At 54.6% G+C, this 22,318-nt stretch overlaps 1 protein-coding gene across 8 annotated transcripts in view; it reads right to left on the bottom strand.

The window, feature by feature from the left end:
- Nucleotides 1-22,318, bottom strand: part of RALY (RALY heterogeneous nuclear ribonucleoprotein) — a 111,569-nt gene that overhangs the window by 10,412 nt on the left and 78,839 nt on the right. For all 8 annotated transcript variants that reach the window (XM_086853576.1, XM_086853575.1, XM_086853579.1 and 5 more), the window contains 2 exons: nucleotides 8,111-8,375; nucleotides 3,126-3,198 (listed from right to left, as the gene is read on the bottom strand). In XM_086853576.1, the coding sequence (XP_086709702.1) occupies nucleotides 3,126-3,198; nucleotides 8,111-8,366 (329 nt within the window). In that variant the 5' untranslated portion in view covers nucleotides 8,367-8,375. The remainder of the gene's footprint in view (nucleotides 1-3,125; nucleotides 3,199-8,110; nucleotides 8,376-22,318) is intronic.

Genomic DNA, 22,318 nt, shown 5'->3' with positions numbered 1-22,318 from the left:
CCTTTCAGAACAAAGCAGGGGCAACCAGAGTGAAAGGCTGGGAAGCAGGAAGGCTTCAAGGAATGCCATGCTTCCACCTCCTGATGCATTGCCTCTGCTTTGTTAGCCTTTAGCAATCAAACATTTCTGCTGCCACAGGTTCAAAATGCAACTGTTCATAACTGAGGGGTGATTGTCTGCAGGTGCTGCCTCTCCACCACATTTGTGGGGCCACTTCTGAGCCTGGACCTGGACAGCAAATGTGCATTTGAGCATCTGTGCTTTAATTACTGCCTGATATTGCTAATCAGTGCCACGGTGAGCTCAGCTCCAACCCTTCTGTCATGGAATTACTGCAGCAGGGAAAGGAATACCTGCTGGAAAGCTGCTTGGAAAATGTGGCATTGATCAAACATGATCTTGTGGAGCTGTGTGACTCCTTCCTCCTGCACACGGCCAAGGCAGTGGGAAATAAAGGGATGTGTGATGAAGCCTGGCATTCCCAAAGTGCTGGGGCTGCTGTAGGCTGGGACATCACTGCTCACCTCCCCCTCTGCCCCAAGGCTGCTCTCAGCCCTGTCCATGTGGATTTGGCTCTGGGATGTCCCTGCTCCAGCACAGGGTCTGAGAGGGGTGTTTGGGGTGGGCTGACACCAGCTTTGGGTGTAACAGGGGCTGGATGCCAGTGTTCACTGCCTGTGACAGTCAGTCAGCACTGGTTTGTCCCTGTCACCACTTCAGAGACCCCTCCTGGGGCCACTGAGCTGCAGACACCCAGCAGCTCTTGCTCAGGTTGTCCTCTCTGTCCTTTTGGCCAGCTTTAGCCCCAGCTCTGCAGGGCAGGACAGAGATTTGTGCCTCCAACACCTTCCCTTCACAGCCAGCTGACAGCATCTGGGTGGGACCTCTGGCAGTGACCTGAACGTGGTCCCACATGCCCCAGGAAATCCTGCCCAGACACTTTCTGGGCAGGTAAAAGGAGGTGTTGCCAGAAGGCAGATTTGGAGAGGCAGCGAATGACTCCCTGGGGACACGGTGACAGCAGCTCACTGCCCAGCCACGCCTGTGGTGGTGGCCAGGATGCCAGGCAGGACCTTCCCTGTGCAAAGGGATGCTCTGGGAAGTGCCAGAGGGAGGGAGGCAGGAGCAGAGATCCAAGGGTGGAGGACAGCAGTGATGGCAGCAAGTGAAGGTGCCTCATGTGGAGACACCTGAGAAAACTGATGGTGGCATGAGCCTGGGTGGAGGTGCATGGGAGGCTACATCCCCAAGGGTTTCTGTTAAACACCTGGACACCCACCTAGGCTGGTGGGTAGATCAAAATGTCCCAACTGTTGCTTCCTGTATGTTCAAAATGGAATTTCCCTTGCCCTGCCTTCCCCTCGACCCTCCCATGCAGACTTGGAGGGAGGCAAAGCAAAATCCAGCCTTTGGAAAAAATCCTCTGCTGTGTTTAACACAGCACTCCTTATAAGTTACAGTGCTATGATTTTTGAAGTCTAACATTTAGTAAAATTGATGGTGGTTTGGGAAGCTGTAACCACAGCTCGCTGCAAACCTGGGATCCCTGCTTTCCAGGTGATATCGTAAGTTCTGCCAGTCCAGATGGCAAAGTTTTTATCTGACAGCCAGTCTGGGATGAAATATTGCTGGAGCTCAGAGCAGTGCAGTTCTCTGGCCCATATTTTAGCATATCCATATTTGTGGGAGGAAGCAAACATCTCTCTCAGCAGTCTGGAAGTCTGAAATATTGGTCATTCCAGAGGAAGGGATTAGTGCTCCAGGCACGGCTGAGCAGTAAATGAAAAGCTCGTTAGTGCAAGATGTATGGAAGGAGCTGATGTGTGTTATGGCCCCAGCCCCACATGAGCAGGCCACGTGCAGCTGAACAGCAGGATCTGTGTCATCTCTGCTCCCATCTCCTTCCCTTCAAGTGAATCCCCTGGAAATGCAGAGAGCCACGTCCTGGGAAAGGCCAAAGTGTCCCAGGGTGGGAGGAGACACGTCCCTGAACGCTGCACAGGGGGAGAGAGGCTCCTGGAAGGAACACAGGGATGCCCTGTGGGTGCTGGGAGGCTGCTGGGGCTCTGGCTCTGCCAGAGCTGCATTTTCTAACCAGGAGTTGCCATTCCACACCACAGCAGTGCAGGACCACATGGCTCAGTCTGAACCACAAGGTCTTCTTCACCCCTCACACTTTTTTCTTCTTTTTCTGGAAAAATCTCCAGTTCTTGTGAATTCCCCTTTTGCTACACCCACCTATAACCCCAATACTGATTTTAGTCTTTTCCTCCCAACCTTACATACTCCAACTCCTGTCTCAGCCCCTCAGTCTCCTCACCATGAGACTGACATCAAAATTATGACAATTTATAAATAAAACACATTTGGGGACCCTGTTATTTGGTTTTGGGTTCCTGAACCTGCAGGGCACTCCTGATATCCCTTCTCAAGTTTCCCTTTCTGCAACCAGAAGCAAGAACTTAATGAGTTTCTCCCCTCATTCCCCTGACTCCAGAGTCTGGGGCTTAAATGAAAATCTTCACCTCTTGTGGAAGTAATGATAAATTCTCTCGAGCTGAGGGCTCACTGGCACCTGTAACATGCTCCACGTGCCTCAGACCTCTCTGTGTCCCACCTGCCCCTCCTGCTCCCTTGATCCCTTGGCTGTGCTCCTCAGAACAGGCTCCCTTGGGATTTCCCCCAGCCACCTCCTTGGTTCACTTCCATCTCTCACCCCAAGGGCTTCCCACTTCCTTACCTTCTTCTCTCCCTTTGATAATCATTCTTCTCTTTCTCTGAATTATCCCTGTTCCCCGTTTTTTCCCCCCACTCAGCACCTCTGTACCCTCTCCTGCTCCCTGGCTCCTTTTGCTTCCCCTCCTGTGGTGTGGTTAAGGCAGCTACTGCCCACCCCTCCCCAGGCCCAGCTCCTGCACAGGACCCAGGAAACCTCCCACAACGCCCCAGGACTGGCCAACCTTGGGGCTGCCACTGCCTGAGGGGCACTGCCAGGGAAAGGAGCCCTTGGGAGAAGCTCAGCAGCAGTGCCCAGCAGGCTGCTGGGGGCAGGCAGCAGGAGCTCAGGGGGGTGCTGGAGGGCAAACACCAGCCCACAGACCTCACCCACTGTGGTCAACACCTACCTGTACAAGGCAGAAGCTGCTCTCTTCAGCCCTTTGGGTCTGTTGGGTTTGGGCTCCCCGGCCATGTTGATGTCTGCAAGGAAGGGACACGCAGCTGTGACACTGCCCGTCCCTGACCGCCCCCACCTCAACCTGGGCATGGAGCTGGGGCAGAGGCACACAGCCCTGCCAGGGAGAAAGGAACTCCTCCACACCCCCCAGCCAAGCCCACCCGCTTCTGGCACATCTGGGGCCTGCTGGGGGCTCCACAGGAAGGTGAATAAACCCTTGCACTTGGCAAACCTCTTCCTTTTTCCAGAGCCACTCGCCATTCCCTGAGCTGTCAGCACCCTGCACATGGTGCACTCCACACACACAAATCCAGGACAGCTTTCTTGGGAGATTTTGGTGTGATGAGGCAAAATCCAAACCTGCTGCACAGTGCTGACTGCTGAGCACCCAGCCCTGGATCCTTGGGGAATAATGAGGAATGCTGGGCCAGGCAATCCAACATGGGGTGTGGAGCCAGAACTCAGAGAGGTGAGCGGTGGCAAATGTCCTGCTGCCTTCTCCAATCAGCCCTAAACACTGTTGGTTCTTCCTATGTTTATGAAGAGGTGTCAGACCTCTGGGCATGGCAGATCTGAGCTGAGCAGGACAGGATTTCCTCATGTGGACCAGCACTGCCAAGCCCACCACAAAACCACGGCCCTCAGACACAGCAGGAATAAAGAGAAAGGAGTATTTATGTAAAAGAAACCCTCATGTTTCAAAAATGCAAGCAGTGGAAGGAGGGAGTGGAAGAACAGCTGCTGAGTCCATGGGGTTGGTTAAGAACCTCCTTCATCAGCTGGTGTGAGGCCAGTGATCTCCAGGAGCTCGGAGGAGCCACACCTGTGCTGCTGGAGAAGGCTGGGTGGGTTCAGGAGACTCTGCATCACAGCTGGGTCACCTGCTGAACAGACTGGTCCTCAGGGCTCTGTCCTGACCCTCCCAGAGGGACCTGGGCCCCCAGAGAGAACCAGGGGCTGGGTACATCCTGCAGCTCTGTGACACCCCACTGGAGCATTGGGATGGACCAGAGATGTGGTGAGAGAAAAAGATCCCAGAATGGTCTGGGTTGGAAGAAATCTTCCCTGAAAGCACAACCCATTCCATCCCTGCCACGGCAGGGACACCTTCCACTGTCCCAGGCTGCTCCAAGCCCCATCCAACCCAGCCTGGGACACTTCCAGGGATCCAGGGTCAGCCCCAGGTGCTCTGGGCACCCTGTGCCAGGGCCTGCCCACCCTCCCAGGGAGGAATTTCTTCAATGATGCCTTTCTTTCAGCTACCTGCACCTTAGGGGACATCCAGCCAACCTTTTAGCACATCAGGTCATTTAAAACTTGTATTTTTTTCATGCTTTATGAAGGGATTTTATGAGGAAATGTGGACAGGTGGGTCCACACACCATCAAAATAAAGAGCCTACAAAGTGAGCCAAAGGAACATCCTGCTGACTTAGGTATTAACCAAGAAAACCATCTTCAGGAGCACAGGAAGGCTGCAGCATTGCTGGGAGGAGCTGAGCAGGAGGAGCACAGGCTGCACACGACTCTGGAGGAGCATGGACACGTTCCCACTGCTCAGGGCCTTGCTGTCCAATTCCTTGGCTGCCTTTTAGGGTCTGTCAAGAGACCTTATCCCTGCTGAAGCTGGAGCCTCTTTCTGAGCCTGAACAACAAATGTGGTGTGGTGTGGTTGGCTGAGCCATGGCACAGTGGAGGCACATTCCCACCAGAGCCCGTGCTTCCCTTGCTGCCTTCCTCCACCCCACCATTCCCAGCTGCAGGGGAGGGCTGAGCCTGGATGCTGAGAGGGCACAGGACAGCTCCCAGCTGCAGGGGAGGGTTGAGCCTGGATGCTGAGAGGGCACAGGACAGCTCCCAGCTGCAGGGGAGGGCTGAGCCTGGATGCTGAGAGGGCACAGGACAGCTCCCAGCTGCAGGGGAGGGCTGAGCCTGGATGCTGAGAGGGCACAGGACAGCTCCCAGCTGCAGGGGAGGGCTGAGCCTGGATGCTGAGAGGGCTGCACATGGCTCCAGGGCCAGCTGCTGCCAGCAGGAACATTTCACACAGGGTCACCTCTCAGAGCCTGCTGAGCCACCATGGCTGCTGGCACTGCAGGGGAACAGAGGGAGCAATCCTGCCTCGCTGTAGCCCAGGACACAGCCCTGCCCAGCTGCAGCTCCCTGGCTGAGAGCCCTTTCTGCTGCCAGGGTGCATCTGGCCACTCACTGCTCCTGGAGAGCCCCTGACAGCACCAGGCTGGGCAGCACCCTCCAAGGGAGAGGCACTGGGAGCCCAGGAGGGGAGAAGGACAACAATTAGCTCCATTTGCTGGTCCCCACTGCTACAGAGAGCCCTGTGGAGCCCTCACTGGCACCTGACAGCAGCAGGGAATTCATACTCTCAGCTCTGGTGGTGAGGGGCAGTCAGATCCCACAGGATTCCCTTGAGAGTGAAAAAGGAGAAACAAGAGCTCAGCAGGAACATCAGCCTGGACAGATTTTGCATCTCATTCTCATTCTGGCTCCCTCCTCTGCATCACTGACTCCATCTGCCCACCCCAAGGCAGTACTGATCCCTCCTGCTCATACCCAGGCACCTGTTCCATGCTCAGTGGGGAGCTTGTGCTTTGTCCAGTCCACATGGCAGGGGCAGGGGATGGTGTGGATCCAGCTTCCAGTGCCTCCCCAGGGCAGCAACCTCCTGCAGTGCCTGGGGTGGCTGCAGAAGGCACTGCAGAGGCTGCCAGGACCTGCAGGGACAGTCCCTTCAGCAGGGTGTCTGCAGTGTCCCCTGGCAGTCCCAGCCTGTCCTCCCTCTCCACATTCCCACATGGCCATCCCTCCTCTCTTTAGAGAAAAGCTTCCAGCCTTGTCTCAGCACAGCTCCTCTGTGCTGGCTTCTCCTGCACCCTGCTGCTCACTGCCAGGAGCAGCAAGGGGAAGCCTGAGCAGCTCTCCTGTGCTCAGACTGGCCCATGAGGGGCAGGCAGATCAAAGGCAGCTGAGTTTGCACCTTGTCCAGGACATGTACAGGACACCCAGCTACCACACAGCCCTTCTGCCTTCTTTTGGAATTCCAGGCCTTTTTGGAATTCCTCTCATCAGAGATGAGAGGTTTCAGGGGTTTTCTGAGAGGAGGTTTTTCTCACAGCAAACATCTCTCTCTTCAGCTAAGTGAGCAGGTGCTCCCTGCCTCTTGCCACATCTCCTCTATCTGTCTGGAGCATCACAAGGGTTCCCCAAGGCCCCCTCCATCCTATCTCAGGCTGCACACGTGGGAAACACCTGGGCTGGAAGCACTCCTGGCATGCTGAGCTCTGCCAGGTCTGCAGCTCTGCTCTCTGGAGCTTGAGAGAAGTGAGCAGAAGTTTCTGGTACCTGGATAAACCTCAGAGGAAGCAGCATGGCCCCAGCACAACTCCTTGTGTCAGGCTGCTGTGCCAGCAGCAGGGTGGGAATGGGCTGCAAATTGCTTTCCTGGGTACCCACTGCCCACAGCAGGCTTGGAAATCACCATCTTTCATTAAAAATCCTCTCCCCAGTTCCAATTCCCACTTGGAGCTGGTGACAAGACCACCTCAGAATATGACACCTCAGAGCAATCTGAGAAAGCAAAGATGCAGCTGAGGGGATTTGCTTGTTAGTTCTCATCCCACAGCAGTGCAGAGGTGGGGGGAAGTTCTCTCATTCAGCATCTGCTGGCTGAAGTTAGGCTGAGCTGCTCTGGAGATCAGCTCTCCTGACAGGCTGAGGGTAGAGCCTGGTCCTGGAAGGGAATCACTGAATCATAGGATGGGTTGGGTTGGAAAAGACCTTAAAGATCATCCAGTTCCACCCCCTGCCATGGCAGGGACACCTTCCACTGTCCCAGGCTGCTCCAAGCCCTGTCCAGCCTGGCCTTGGGCACTGCCAGGGATCCAGGGGCAGCCACAGCTGCTCTAGGCACCCTGTGCCAGGGCCTGCCCACCCTCACAGGGAGGAATTCCCTCCCAATATTCCATTCATCCCTGCCCTCTGTTTAATGCCATTCCCCCTTATCCTATCCATGTCTTTGATACCAGGCAATGTCTTTCCTCACCCTCGTTCTTCCCCAGCAGTTCCAGGACAAGGCCATGGGATGATCCAGAACTGTGGTTTTGCTGTTTGGCTCCTACAATCACAGCCCAGAGCTGAGGCTTTGGGCCACAATGTCACGTGTGGTGCCTTTGATCCCATCCTACACAGGAGCTGGGAGCACTCAGACCCTGCCTGGGGTGCTGTGGGAATGCTGATCTCCAGCTCTGTGCCTGCCCATGGATCCTGCTGACCCTGCCTTATCACTCTGGGTCATCCCTCATCTGCTCTGCAGATCCAACATCCCAGTCTGACCCAGCACTGGCCACCCCTTCACCACCCCCTTTGGAACTGATGCTGTTTGGGTTTTGTCTTTTTTGTTCTTTTCTGCGTTCTCTGTATTGTTTGCACATTTATCTGTAGCCTATCCTATCAGTGGCCAGTTTTCCCAGTCATTTCCCACAGCCTTTCCCTAGGCTGAAAACCAAAACAAATTCCAGAGCTCCAAGCCCTGGGGGGATACAAGACCCCTGTGTTATCTTGGTTCTTTCTGGGTACCAAGCTTAAAAACAACTCTTCAAGATACATTTTTGTAGACAAAGTACAACCAGTGCTGAAGGGGGGCTCCAGAGAAGGGGCTTGACCTGGGGTGGGGAATTGCATCACCACTTGTGCTCCTAATTGTTGCTTTTTATCAATTATGCTAATTTCCTAAACCTTTAAAAATATCCTCACTCCTGGCAGGAGGGAATGGACTTTCCTTAACTGCCCCCTGAAAACCTTCAAACAAAATAAAATAAAACAAAAACCAGACCACTTTTACATGACCTCCTGACCAAAACACTCTCGTGTTTCATTCCCAAACGGGGGAAAAGTCAGGAGGAGTGGGCTGGGGACTCACCCAGGGTCTGTCCGGCCAGCACGCGGCCGTTCTCGCCCAGCACGGCGGCGCGCGCGTGCCTCTCGTTGGAGTACTGCACGAAGGCGTAGCCCTTGTGCACGGAGCAGCCGACCACGCGCCCGTACTTGGAGAAGATGGTCTCCACATCCGACTTCTTCACCAGCGCCGTGTTGAGGTTGCCGATGAACACCCGCGAGTTGATGGACTTGGGGTCATTCTTGTTGGTGATGTTGCTGGTCTGCACCTTCAAGGACATCTTGGAGGCCTGCGAGGACAGGTGGGGAGTCAGGAGGGCGTGCAAAGGGATTCACAGGAAAACAGCTGGGGGATAAATCAGTGGAGGAAACAGCTCCTCAATTTCAACAGGTCACAGTGGGACAGATCCCGTCTCTGGGAGCCCCTGGGTGCTGAGAGAGCACTGGCACAGTCAATCCTAAATTCTTGCTGGAAATTAATTGATCAGGCTGAACCTGGTTGGCTCTGTGCAGGGCCAGGAGTTGAACTTTAATGGGACTTGTGGGTCCCTTCCACCTCAGGGTATTCTAAGGTTGCTTTTAGAGGAGAAACCAAGATTTAAATCCATTTCACATCTAAGTGAAAGCTTTGATGCTGTCATACCAAAGCTTTTACCTCTCTATGCTAAATCACAATTCAAAGAACTCTTTCTGAAGCAGTCTGCATCCAGCACCTTGGTTCATGCTCGCTGTTCCAGGCTTTCCCCTGCCAGCACCTCCCAGCCCAGCCCTCACTGTTCACAGGGATGGGTTTGTCCCTGTGGGGCCACACTTGCACCTGGAAGGGGACTTGGGAATTTTGGATATAAATGAAGAGATTTAAGCAGTGATCAGCCCGTGTGCTCCTGCTGGCGTCTGCGCTGCACTGCCTGCACGCTGGGTTTCGGGCTGGATTTTGTGCCAACAGGAGGTGTCACTGTTAGCTCAGAAATCACCATCACATCAGCTGGGAGCTGCTCCAAGCCCCTTCCTGATCCTCCTTTGTGCCTCAGGTACCTGGTGGGCAGCCCCTGGGAACAGGTTTGCCCTCTGAGCATGAGAGAAAGGCTGGAAGTTGTCTGAAATCCAAGGCAGCGTGGCCTGTCTGCTCAAACTGCAGTGAAACCCTCAGCTGTCCAGAGAGATCAGCTTGATTTCCACCTTCCAGCCCCAGGGATGCTCTGGGATCCGCACTGTGCTGCACACACAGGGAGTGGGATTTACCTGGGAGCTGTGCCAGGTGTTTTGTGATGCACACTGAGGTGCTGCCCTTCCCCAGCCCCTTCCAGCAGCAACCACAGGTGCTCCCACTCCCGAGGGCAACAGTACCAGGGTGTGCACAGCTTCTGGAGCTCCCCAAGCCCGGCACAAGCTGCTACCACAGGGCCTGCTGTCCCCTGCCTGGTGGTCCCCAGCACCTGCCCTGGTTTTGGGGTGCTCTCTGGACTCCAAGCCCAAGTCTGAAGAGCCTGGTCCGAGGTGGGGTGTTGCTCTAAAAACTCAGTTTTTCGATCTTGTTGACATAGTTTCTAAAGACTTTCCCAGGACAGTAACTGTAAACCTAGAGATGTGTACATTCTTTCTGATACATGTCTTGTGATGGACATCTCTCGCAGCCAGTGAGGTTGGGAAGGTGTTATCCTGACCATCCAATCCCAGCAGCAACAGAGGATGGTGGCAGCTGCCTGCCTGCACTGCTGCAGCCCCTGGGGACCCTGTCCCCCTGGTCCCCAAGCCCTGGCAGGCTCTGCTGCCCCCAGCCCAGCCTGCCCGAGGCACTGACAGGGCCCTGGGGGATGTTCCAGATTTAGGGCTCACCCTAAGCCACACAGTTCCCTTTCCTACATTTCTGCCCTGGCAGCCTGAGCCTGGCAAAAAGCCACAATATTTTGGGGTTGTATCCAAGACTTTCCAAAACCCCAGTCCTGCTTCTTCCTTCCTGCACAAGATTCCCCACAGGACACAAAATCTCTGGTTACTTCTCTCTCCTCTGTTAGAGGGGGAACACCATCACACCCCCCTCACCCTCTGCCCCAGGGGAGCCCTGTTTTGGCTCCTCAGGGATGTTTTCCCTCCCAGTGCCCCGGGATCTGCTCTTGCCACAGCCCCACTCTGCCCATTGGTGCCAGGGCTCACCAGCACTGCTCCAAACCCCAGGGCTGATATTCCAGGACAGGGACACGGGAGGAGACTGCCCCATCCCACAGGCAGAGGGTGTTTGCAGCCTGACCCAGGAGCCAGAGGATGCTGGAACAATCCCCCAATGGGCTCTGTGCCCACCTCCACCTTCCACCTGGGAGCGCAAAGGGCTGGACACTCCATCCCTTTCCCCATTTACAGCCAGACCACACAGAGCACTGGAGACACCTGGCAAGTCTGAGCCTCTCTCTCAGGATGTGGCTCCACAATAAAGCCCCTCTGGCTCCAACCCCTGTGACTCCATTAACCTGCCACTGAGGCTGGAAATAATCTTCCTGCTAAATCCAATCATAAAAAAAAAAAATAAAAGTTAGACTTTGTCTGAGTCTGGCTCATTGTATTTTCCCTTTCACGCTAACAGATTAAAAGAGCCAGAGACTTTTGTTTTATTACTTTAAAACCAATTCCTGGCAGGCAGAGTTTTCCTAAAAACACTAGGAAAAATAGCCAAAGGACAGGACTTTTAAAGGAATCTAAGTGAATTAAATTCTCAACCTTTGGCAAGTGGTGCTCCAACTTCTACCCCCATATCAGCCCTTGTTTAATTTCTCTATTTTAACTTTTTTTTCCAGTGCCATCTGGAAGAGGTTCCTGAAGGAAACTGGTGCAGATGGGGAGAAATGGAGGCTTTTTCCAGCTCTTTGGTCACTCTGGGTACTCAGCTTAACCCTCAAGGACTCATTTCTTAGAAATCCTGAGTAGCTGCACCAAGCCCAGCTGTAGGCTGGGCTCCAGGGTGGCCAGTGCCCAGGGAATCTCCTCCTGAATGTGGCCAGTGCCCATTCCGTCTCCATCCAATTCCAATTCCAAACTCCATCTCCATTCCAATCTCCATCCTGAACGTGCTGGGAGTGGCTGAGGCAGTGCAGGACCTTCAGAGAGCCTGCACACTTGTGGGGTGTCTGCAGCCAGGTGGCCCTGGGTGGCCTCGCTGCCCTGAGGACACATCAGACCTGCTGTGAACTCCTTTCCCTGGGGATTCAGCAATGTCACACCTGGTTCTCCTGGAGTCTCCAGCTCCTGAAGCTCGTATTTTCTTGTTTCAGAGCCAGCCTGCCCTGGCAGCTCTTTCCCCCACCCCAGGCCATGCCACAGGGACATCCTTGGTCCCTTTAAGCTGCTTCCCCCTCTACAGGATGCACTCCCACTTTTCCATTCCCATCTGGTGGAGTCTGGGAAAGTCTCCAACCAATTTTCTACCCACCCATGGTCCTCCTTTCCCCCAGACCTCAGAGAAACTCCCCTGGTCCCTGGGCAGGGTGTGAGCCCTTCTCCCCGTGCCTGGAGCCCCCCATCCAGCTTGCACTGCCCTGGGGCCTGTGTCCCACCTGGATTCCAGGATGTTGCAGGATATCCAAAGCCTTCCTCAAGCTAGGGCAGACACCAACCACTTTGCCACAGAAAAAAAATTAGCTTGGTCAAATCTGGCCACACCATTTGCAGGCCTGGCCCTGCTGCAGGCAGTGCTGAGGAAGGTTCTCTTCATCAAAATCAGACCCAGCACCCACATCAAACACACCCCTGGCTCTGCTTGCACACCCCAGCACTGAAGAGCTTCACTGCTGCTACCCCCCAGTCCCAAATCAGGCAAAGCCCAAAGCCTCCCCAAGGACTAATCAGCCCAGTCAGGTATTATTTACTTGAGCCTGAAGCTCTGCCCAGCTGTTTGCAGCTGCAAACCCCAATGACATCAGGGGCTGAGCTCCTTAAGCCTGTGTAGGAGGGATGTGGGTTAAGCTGCCTCTGTGGCTGGGCTGGAACAGGCTGCAGGATTCAGGTGGGATGTGGGGAGGGTGGGGATATAAAACTGTGGTTTCCCCCCAATTCCATGGGCTCTCAGCAGGTGCCACGTGAGCTGTCACTGGACCCTTCCCCATGTGGGTTTGCTATTAAAAAAAAGATCTGGATGAAGCTGAGGTGTGGGCAGGATCTTCACTGGGAGAAGGAAATCTCCTAAAGTATCTCCCAAGATGAAGATTTTGGCTGCCATGGAGTTGGAGGGGGTTTGAAAAAGGGGAATCTGTGCCTCTCCTGGGTCCCTGCTGCCCATCCCCACCTTGCACCCTCCTTGTCTGGCTCCTGTGACCTTCCCCACGCTTCCTGCAGCTGGACCAGCACGTGCTGTGCTTGTTCCCTGTGCTGTGTCCTCCCCTGGGTCCCAACAATCCCATCAAACTGGGCATGGGATGGGCAACTTCTACCCCTGTGGAAGGGCTTTGTAAAGCCTTACCTACAGGAGACACAGCCCCACTGCAGGGACAGTGAGCGGGGAGCTCATCCCTTGGGGCTCCCAGTGGCTCCAGAGCCACCTCAGGACACAGCAGGTCTGTGCAGGGATGTGCCTGGGCTGATGGGAGATGGGACAGGGCCACCAGATGGCCAAGCCAGGGTCAGGCAAGGTGATGGCCACGCTGCTGGGAGGGCTGGGGAGGGAGGCAGTGGGACCCCGGTGTCTGCAGATGGGAGCTCTCCAGGGCCATCTGCCCACGCTCTGCTGGCCCTGCCCGGGCAGGCAGCAGGGATTTGGCAGCAGGGAGAAGGGAAGGCCAAGGCTGGGGAATGCTCAGAGGGTTTGGGCCCCATCAGTGGTGGCTCCCAAGCCCCTGGGCACTGCATGTGCCTGCACCCTGAGCAGCTCTGTGAGCAGAGCTGCCACACAGGAGCCAGGCATTCCCTGCAGAAATCAGCCTCCCCTTCTCCTCTGTCCCACTCATTTGGGATTTCCTCTTAAACACAGCATCACTTGGCACCACTTACTGGACTCCTCACTGCAACAACTGGAAAATGGCATTTTAACCATGGCTGTTAATGTTTCATACTCCCCCTCCCTGGATTCCATCAGGGACTGTGTGTCCAGGTGAAATCCATCAGCTGGGAAACAGCTCCACACCTGGGGAGAAGAGAGGCCTCTCCAGCCACCATCACTTGGATACACCAGGGAACATCCAGCAAAGTCAGAGCAGAGAAACTTGGGGATGAGCCTGGTCAGAAACACTCACACAGCACATACACATATTCCTGGTAATTCCAGGATATTCCAATAACCATTGCATCAGCAGGTGCATTTCCACTGCTCTGATTTCACCTTTCAATCTCCATCCCACAGCTGCCACAAGATGGACTAGAGTTGGAAAAGAGAAAAGACAAAAGGAATAACACTTGGACATGAGTAAGTGAATGTGTAAAGGGGTTCTTCACCTCCAGGGAACAGCAAGGACAGAGTATTAGGATTACCCCTGTTTTCTGCAAGGGAAACTGAGGTCCACACAGGAGAGGTCTGGGGTGGAGGGGTGTGTGCCCCCAGCCTCACCAAAGCCTCCAGGGATATTGCAATGGCACTCCCAGTCCCAAATGCCCCTGAAGACACAAGGACACTTAAGGATGAGATTGCCAGGAGTAAGATTTCTCCTTCCATACTTCCTTCCTTCCTTCTACCCTTCCTAGAATCATTGAGGTGGAAGAGACCTTAGAGCCCATCCAGTGCCACCCCTGCCATGGCAGGGACACCTTCCACTGTCCCAGGCTGCTCCAAGCCCTGTCCAGCCTGGCCTTGGGCACTGCCAGGGATCCAGGGGCAGCGCCAGCTGCTCTGGGCACCCTGTGCCAGGGCCTGCCCACCCTCACAGGGATGAATTGCTTCCCAATATCCAATCCAAACCTACTCCCTTCCCCCTTTCCTTGCTTCCTTCCTTCCCTCCCTCCTGCCTGTGCCATCTCCTCTGTCCCCAGGGGACAGCAGTGACCCCAGAACATCTGTGGACGTCCATCTGCACCCAGGCTGGGCTGTCCAGCACCTCTGAGCACCATCCCTGCAGCCTGACCCTCCACACACCCCTGGAGCCTGGGATTTACCCAAGACTCTCCAGGGGTGCATCCCTCTGGGCCTGACCTGCGTGCCACTGCCAGGTAAACACAACAGGGATTAACTGAGCTCTGCAGCCCAGTAATTCAAGGGGACCCCCCATGTCATTTCTAAGGGCTGGTGAGGACCACTGCAGGGTCCCAGTGAGCTCCCCCACCCAGGACAGGCCCCTGTGCCATGCTGGGAGGGGGATGGATGCCAACAAGCTCCTCTCCCTGCCTCTGCTTCTCCCTTCCTGTGACAGCACACCTGGCAGCAGTGTCATACACTGTCCCTGCTGTTGCCAGCATGCAGGAATCCCTCAAAAATCCTGCTATTCCACCCAGGAGGAGCCCAAGGCTGGCACTGGTGTGCTGATTCCCTGCTCTCAGTGCCTTCTTTCCCAGATTAGCCCATTAATTGAGAGGCAGGTGGCTGCAAACCCCAGGGGCCCAGGTGAGTGACGAACTGTCACAGCAGGAGAAGGGAAAGCAAAAAGCAAAGCCAGGCCCCCCTGTCTCCTGCAGGAGCTCTTTGTGTCAGTGTGAGGCAGCAGCCGGGCTCTTCTCCCCCCTCTCATCACGTTTGCTCTCGGGAGAGGAGATGTTCTCTCCTCTCCTGCCCACATCTCCACCCTGAACACCAGTCACACGTCCTTCCAACTTGGAGGTTTGACAAATGCAGACATCCTGCAGGCACCTCCAGCACGGGAGCAGAGGGACAAACCTGGTCCCTGCCCGGTTTGAGGCTAATTTGGCATCAGGGGTATTGGAAAAAGCACCAGCAACCCGTGTCTTGGCAGCATGGATGGATGATCCAGCCTGGATCGTCATGCTGGAGCCAATGTGAGTGAGGTGCACCTTGTTCAAGTCTTTTTAACCATCTCAGATGCTCCTGTGCAGGGCAAACCCCAGCCCTGACCTCGCAGCTTTCATCCCAAACCTTTTCCATACAAATATCTTTCTTGCCACTTGCAAGGGAGCAGCACAGAAAATTTTTGGAACTTGATGGGGCCAAAACTCTGAGTAGGGTCTGTTGTGACAGGACACAGGGGAATGGTTTTAAACTGAAAGAGGGTCAGTTCTGGTTAGATATTAGGAAGGAATTGTTCCCTGTGAGGGTGGGCAGGCCCTGGCACAGGGTGCCCAGAGCAGCTGTGGCTGTCCCTGGATCCCTGGAAGTGTCCAAGGCCAGGCTGGACGGCCTTGGGATAGTGGAAGGTGTCCCTGCCATGGCAGGGGTTGGGAATGGGATGAGCTTTAAGGTCCCTTCCACCTCAAAACCATTCTGTTTCCATGAACTTAAAGGCTAAATCAGCAGCATTACACTGGAGACAAAAATCCACCACGGGAGCGATTTGCACTTCCTTGCAAGCAGCCAGAAAGGTGAGTGCTAGGAAAGGCCTGGGAAGTTAACATTCCCTAGCACAAACAAATTGGCACAGCTGTCCCACAGGGAGGATCTCAGTTTGGGCAGCCATCAAGACTCTTTTTGGCTCTGAGGGGTTTAGGAGAATCACAGAATGGGTTGGAAGGGACCTTAAAAATTATCCTGTTCCACCCCCTGCCCTGGCCAGGGACACCTTCCACTATCCCAGGCTGCTCCAAGCCCTGTCCAGCCTGGCCTTGGTCACTGCCAGGGATCCAGGGGCAGCCACAGCTCAGGGCACCCTGCTCCTGTTTGTTTTCCTTTAAGCTGGAAAAAGAGACTTTTGAAAAGAAACTCAGCCAGCTGTGAGAGAGGGGACTGCCCTGCCCAGCTCCATCGGCAGCACAGAGCCCCACAGGCCCTGGAAGTGTGGTCCCTGCCACCTCCAGTGCCAGTCATTCCTCCCTGGAGAGCCCTGAGTAATTTCCTAGCGAGTCCCCAGACACCAGAGCCGAGCTCAGAAGCACTGGTTTAATAACCAACACAAACCCTGCACTCTTTTCAATAACTCCTGAGTCCCCAGCAAACCCTGCACACAAACCTGGAGGCTCAGCCCTCCCCACAGACAGCAGGAAGATCCTGCTCACTGCTGTGGGCTCCAATAAACAGAATAAACTGAGAGGAAACCAGTGCTTGGGTTTTCTGGGGAAAACAGCTTCAATCCTCCCAAACGTCAGTGTTAAAGGACTGGGAAGTTATTAAAAAAGGGGGTAGACAAAGGTGCCACAATTATTAGACTGCTTCTGCAGGCCCAGGGCTGTCTCTTGGGGGAATACTGCTGTGCTGAGAGCTGTGCAAAGCTGGGGATGAGCTCAGCAGGAGCCAGACTGAAGCTGTGGGGTCCCTTTGCCAAGCTGGTTCTCCCTGCAAGTGCAGATCCCAGGAAGGGAAGATCCCTGCGGGCAGGATTTGGGTCCCTCGAGTGCCATTCGGGGCTGTCCCCTCTCCCATCGGACACGTGGCTCCTTCTACAGGGCCTGTGAACATCTCCCAACACCTCCCAGGGCTCCACCCTGCACATCCTGCAATCAGTAAGGCTGGAAAAGACCTCTGAGATTGTCAGCTCCAAGCATGCACCCAGCACTGCCACCAGGCCCAGCACCACCTAAACCACACCCCAAGCGCCACAGCCACAGGTTTTTTGGTCACTTCCAGGGATGGTGACTCTACCCCTGTCCTGGGCAGCCTGTCCCAGTGCTTGACAACCCTTCCCATGAGGAAATTCTTCCCAACATCCAAGATAAACCTCCTGTGGCACTACCTGAGGCCTCAGCATGCCGCCTGTCCAGGCTCAGGCTCTGTCAGTGGCAGTCCCTGACCTCCTGGTGCTGTGCAGGTGCACCAAGGCTGTCCCTGCTGGGGACCCCTGGCTGTCCCCTACCCCCTCTCCATGGCCAGCCCACCCCATCAGGGCTGTGTGGCTGGGGCAGAAGGCACCAGTGCAGCTCCTGTGCATCCCCAGTGAGCTCCAGGCACCTCCTGGGAATGCCTGAGGACACGGGTTCCCTCCTGAGCAGGCAGGCTCAGGCTCAGCCAGCTCATGTTTGCCCTGGAAGAATGAAACGCTGTGTTCACACCTGAGCTGCAGGGTCAGCTGCCACTGCCCTGGCTGGGGACAGCCCCAGGGACAGAGGCTGAGACCCCCAGGCCGTGGCAGAGCACCCAGACATTCCCTGGAAGCACCTGGACACCCCCAGGGAGCTCCCACCCCCGTTTATAACCTGACCCCACTGCCTGCTGCACTCAGGTTATGGGGTGGGAGATGGGGGAGCTGCTCCCCACCCTGCTCCCCTTCCCCACACTCAGGGTGAGGCTGCACTGGCCCAAACTCGGTCTGAAACCACCTGGGGAGAGCAAAGAGCCGGGTCTGGGCTCATGGGGACACACAGCAACAGCCCAGGCTGTCCCCACAGCAGATGTGGCTCTGCAGGAGGGGTGGCTCCAGCCCCAGATCCCGGCTGATGCACTGGGAGCATCCTGGGCTGGAGCTGCTCCAGCACAGCCTCACCTGGTGTCACCTGTGCTGCTGCCTCTGTGCCACGGGCAGGAGCTCCTTTCACCCCTCTCCTTTGCAGTGATGTCCCCACAAATCTGGGATTCGCTCCTGGCTGATGCAGGGACAGGACTGGCTCCCCCCAGCCTTCCTTCAGCTCTCCACCCCGCTGTGCAATGAGCCTCCTGTGCAAAGAGCCTCCTTTTTGAATTTTTAATTAAAACAAGTCATTTCAAACTGCCAAAATCCTGCCAATCCTTTGAAAAGCTGGCTCTGGTTTAAATTTCTGAAATCCTCCATAAGGCAGCCATAAATAATCAATAGCTGTTTAAATAAGTATTTAATCAGCTGTTAAAGGTGCAATAGTCACAAAGTCCATCAGGTCAGCACTCAGTTTATAGCTGTGGCTCGTTACCATCTGTCCTATACATTATTTATGCCTGCAGAAGCTTAAAAATCTATTCATTAGAGCAATAAATCCTTCCTAATAAGTGTGATAAAGGAGGAGCTAGAGCTGGACAGTGAGAGCTGTCCAAGCAGCCTCTGCTCCTCACCCTGCCTTGTCTCCACACATCTGGGGCTCCCCCAAACGCTGCACAACTCACTGCACATGGGTGGGGTCACCCCAAAGCTGCTCATCTGCTTCCCCTTTGGACACAGTGCTTTACCCCAAAGAATCATGGAAGAGTTTGGGCTGGAAGGGACCTTTAAAGATGGACTTGTTCCATCCCCAGCCATGGGCAGGGACACCTTCCACTATCCCAGGCTGCTCCAAGTCCAACCTGGCCTTGAATATCCCCAGGGATGGGGCAGCCACCATCCCCATCTCTTGGCAAGGCTGAAGTTTTGTCTTTGAAAGAATTTTCTCCATGAAAATGTATTTTAAATTAAGGCACTTTTCTCCTAGAAGCCTTCCCTCCCCAAATAGGAGCATCCTTTGATTGCAGAATATGCAACAAGTGAAGTTTTCAGGAGCCTCTGCCTCAAATCATCTCAGAAATCTCTCGTGAACAGACCAACATTCTTTTTGACAGCAGCAAAATAAATTTTAAAGGTCAATTGAATCAGATAAGCCCAGTCTGGCAGTCCTTTCAGATGCAGAATTCCATGGACAACATTTAGGCTCTGCTCGAGAACAGAAACAAAATTCTTTGGAGGAAAGAATCTTCAAAAGAAAAAAAAATAAAGAGGAAGAAAAAGGAAACAGCAATTAAATAGAATGTCATCTGTAATCCCACCAGTGCAAAACCTGATGATTACCTACCAGGCACTGGACAATGCTACATGCACTAATCTAATTAAAGGCCTTTTTTACAGGCAGCCGAAGCTAGCTCATTAGTGTGTTACCAAGATGCTCATTAATGACTAATTTCTTGAGAATTATTCTTTAATTCTTTATCATTCCCAGCCTAACAGAAAACCACAATGTTTCCATCCCCCCTCTCCCACTCACAGGGGTTCTGATGTTCCTTAATGAACACCCCCCCCCCAGCCCAATTGTTGTTTTAACAGCAAATGATTGATTTATTTATGGGGAAAACCAAGGGAAGTTTTTGGGAAGATTTTTTCTCTGGCAATGAGCTGGAATTGCTGCTGCTTTCAGTACCTCCTGCCCCCATCCATGAGCCCAGGGCTCTCCTCCTCCCACAAACCCCTCTGGCCATGTCCAGGAGCTCTCCCAGGCTCCCCATTCCCAGGCTCCTGTGGGAAGGACACGTGCATCTCTCACCACTGGGAAATGCTGAATTAGAGGGAGAATCTGGGCCCCAGGGAGGCCCCCATTTTGTGCTGTCAATTAATTTAATTTAACCCCCTCCAGGGACACACAGCTCCCAGAGAGGAGCTCCCAGGGCTGGAGCTTCACTGATGGAATCCCCTTTTTGAGCTCTCTTGGTCTCTTAAATCATTACAGTTGAAAATGACCTCCAAGATCATCCAAGTCCAACCACTGACCTTATCTCCTGGGCAGAGGTCCTGCACTGTGCTGCTCCAGCACTCCAGCCCTGCTCCTCCCAGCCAAACTGGTCCTGCTCATCCCCCAGGTCTCTGCCAAGCCAGGAGGGCGATGGCTCAGCCTCCTGAGTAACTGAGCAGAAATCAGGGATTTCCTGTCCCTGGGGATTTTAGCACAGCCCCAGCCACCAGGAGACTTGGCCAACTCCAACAGCAGGACAGTCACCAGCCAGATCAAAGGGGTCCCAGGGAGCCAGAGCACACTGAGCCTTCAAAAGGCTCAGTTCTCTTTGTCTGCTCTCCTGCAGACAGAACACCTGACTGTCCTCCCACCTGCTGAAGGACTTCCCATCAGGGGCACCACCAAACTCACACAGAACTCACACCAAACTCACAGAGCCTGGGCTTGTGGCAGGGGGTCAGACATGGGATGAGGAGCTTCAGGGAGTCTCACTGAGAACCTTCACCAGCTGAGGGTTTTGCCACACTCCTTTCTTCTCTCTGAGTTAATTACCAGCTGATTGCCTTTCACGATTATTTCAGACACTTCCAATATGCAGAATGACATAAACAATTAAGACACAAATCTCTGTGGAGTGGCTGGGATGTGGCTCCTGCCTCATTTCTGGCTGGATTTGCTGAGGTTTGGTTGTCTAAATGCCACCTCTGAGGCTCCACAGGGATTGGGCAGGCACCTTCTCTCCAGGGAAAACATCTCAGGTGGGACTGGGAGACCTGGAGAGCGGCTGGGAACAGCTACAGCAAGGCCTGTGGTGGCAACCATTCCTTTTCCTCCTGAAAAATAACAAACCCTGCTCCTGATCTGTTGGCCTCTGCCTCTCCAGCTGTACACGGATGCAAGGGCTAAAGCCAAACCTGGTTTTGCAGAGGGTGCTGTGCTCCCCTCGGGGTCTGGGGATTTCCCTCCCACGTCAGCGGGCTCTGGGCCAAAGCTGAGATCAAAGCACATCATCTGCTGCTCTCCTGCTCCATCAGCATCAGCGTGACCGTCATGCGTGCCAGGGTGATGGGTCAGGGCTGCAGGGCTCCTGGGACTCTGCTGATGCTGCTTTCACCCCTTCACTCCCTGCCAGCCCTTCCTGGGGACAAGATTCAGCTCTCACAGAAGGGGCTGAAGACACAGACCCCCTTGGAATGAAACAGCAAGATTAGCAGCCCATTGTTGTTTGTTGATTATGGTCATTCTTTTCTGTAAATGAAGTTTAAAAATCATCAGCAGATTATCAGCTGTGACTTATGAGCCCTTCTTGCTGTAGGGGAGTGAAGCAATGCCAAATCCCCTCCACCAGCACCTCATCTGTTATGTGTGAGGAGTTGTTCCAATTACCAGGGACCCTTGGAATCCATAAACAGAGAGCTACAGAAATGTCCTCACAGCTGCTGGGACCACTCCAGCCACGGCCCCAGGGACCAGGCACATGTGGCTTTACCAGTGCTAGCCAAGCCCTGGGCCCAGAGTGGGGAGTGGCCGGAGCAGGTCCCAAGCAGGAGATGGGGCTGAAGGGCTGCAGGAGCTGAGGTTGGGGCACTGGCAGTGTCTCCCATCCAGGGCAGCTGCTCCTGGTGAGATGAGGAGGAGTGTGGAGAGCTTGCTGGGACAGCAGATGGGGTTGTACACGGTTCTGGGGGTCAGGACCTTTCTGGCTGTGCTCTGGGATGGAGGTGGCTCCCCACAGATCATCCTGGTAAAGCCAAAATTCCGTGCCAGGGCAGGGCAGGCTCAGTGGGCTCCCCACGACTCCTCACCCACACTGGATGCTCAACTCTGCCCTTCCCATGGGATGCTGAGCAGCTCCCCCACACCAGGCAGGCTCTCCTCCTGCTCCCACTCATATCAGACCCCAAACTGGCTGCTGGCCCCTCAGTCCTGGCAGGAAGGCAGAAGCTCTCCAGGTCCCTGCAGATCCTTTCTCTAACCCTCTCCCAGGGTCCAGCCCCACTCTGGGGGTTCCACACGAAGCTGGAGCCCCCCAGCCTCTCCCAGTGCCACTGGGGAAGGGCACACATCACGTATCAAACTGCCTGGCTGATGCCAGGGGACACTGGAGAGCTTCTCGTTAACACAACAGCTTATAAAATCAATTAGATCACATCAAATGGCAATCTGGCCCTCATCACACTCAGCCTCCCCTGGGAGAGGGGTAACGGCCCCTGGACATTTTCCTGTTTGGCTTTCATTTGTTGGGCTTGGTGAAGGGAGCACTGTGGATAACCTTGCTTTTCCAGGCAACAAAAGCTGCCACTAAAACCTTTGAGACAAGCTTCTCTCCAGAATTTCCTCTCCCAGAGCCCTGTGAGGTGTCCTGGGGGTCCCCCAGCAGAGCAGGGACGTGGGGTGCCACAATGGACCAGACCAGTGCCAGGAGCTCTGGTTTGCATCTGGCAGTGGCCACCACCCAACCCCTGCCTGTGACAGCAGCAGAGACGACAAAGAACAGCCCTTGACTACCCTGGGTGTGCCTGACATCCTCATGCCCAAAAGCTGATCATCCTTCACTCACCCTCACATGGAGGCAGGCAGGAGTTTACCCTGTAAACTCTATTTTCTCCTATTTAACCCAGTCAAAAGCAACCTTTTATCAGCAAACCTGGCTGCCTGGGACTGTGCCTTCCACCAGTGGTGCACAGACCCCTTGGGGCTCACCCAAGCCAGCGTGACTCCCAGCTATGTTTGCTTTCCTGGCTGTGCAGGGCATCTTTGACTGTCACAAAGAGCTGTGAGCAGGAACAGATCTGTCTGGACACAGCTGCTCCACAGTTATTCATTTTAACAGTAGCAG

Source organism: Cyanistes caeruleus, chromosome 16 (assembly GCF_971803275.1).
Source record: "Cyanistes caeruleus chromosome 16, bCyaCae1.hap1.1, whole genome shotgun sequence".
In the NCBI taxonomy this organism is placed as follows: domain Eukaryota; kingdom Metazoa; phylum Chordata; class Aves; order Passeriformes; family Paridae; genus Cyanistes; species Cyanistes caeruleus.
The sequence above is the reverse complement of the archived record's forward strand: the minus strand, read 5'-3'. Positions and strand labels throughout refer to the sequence as shown.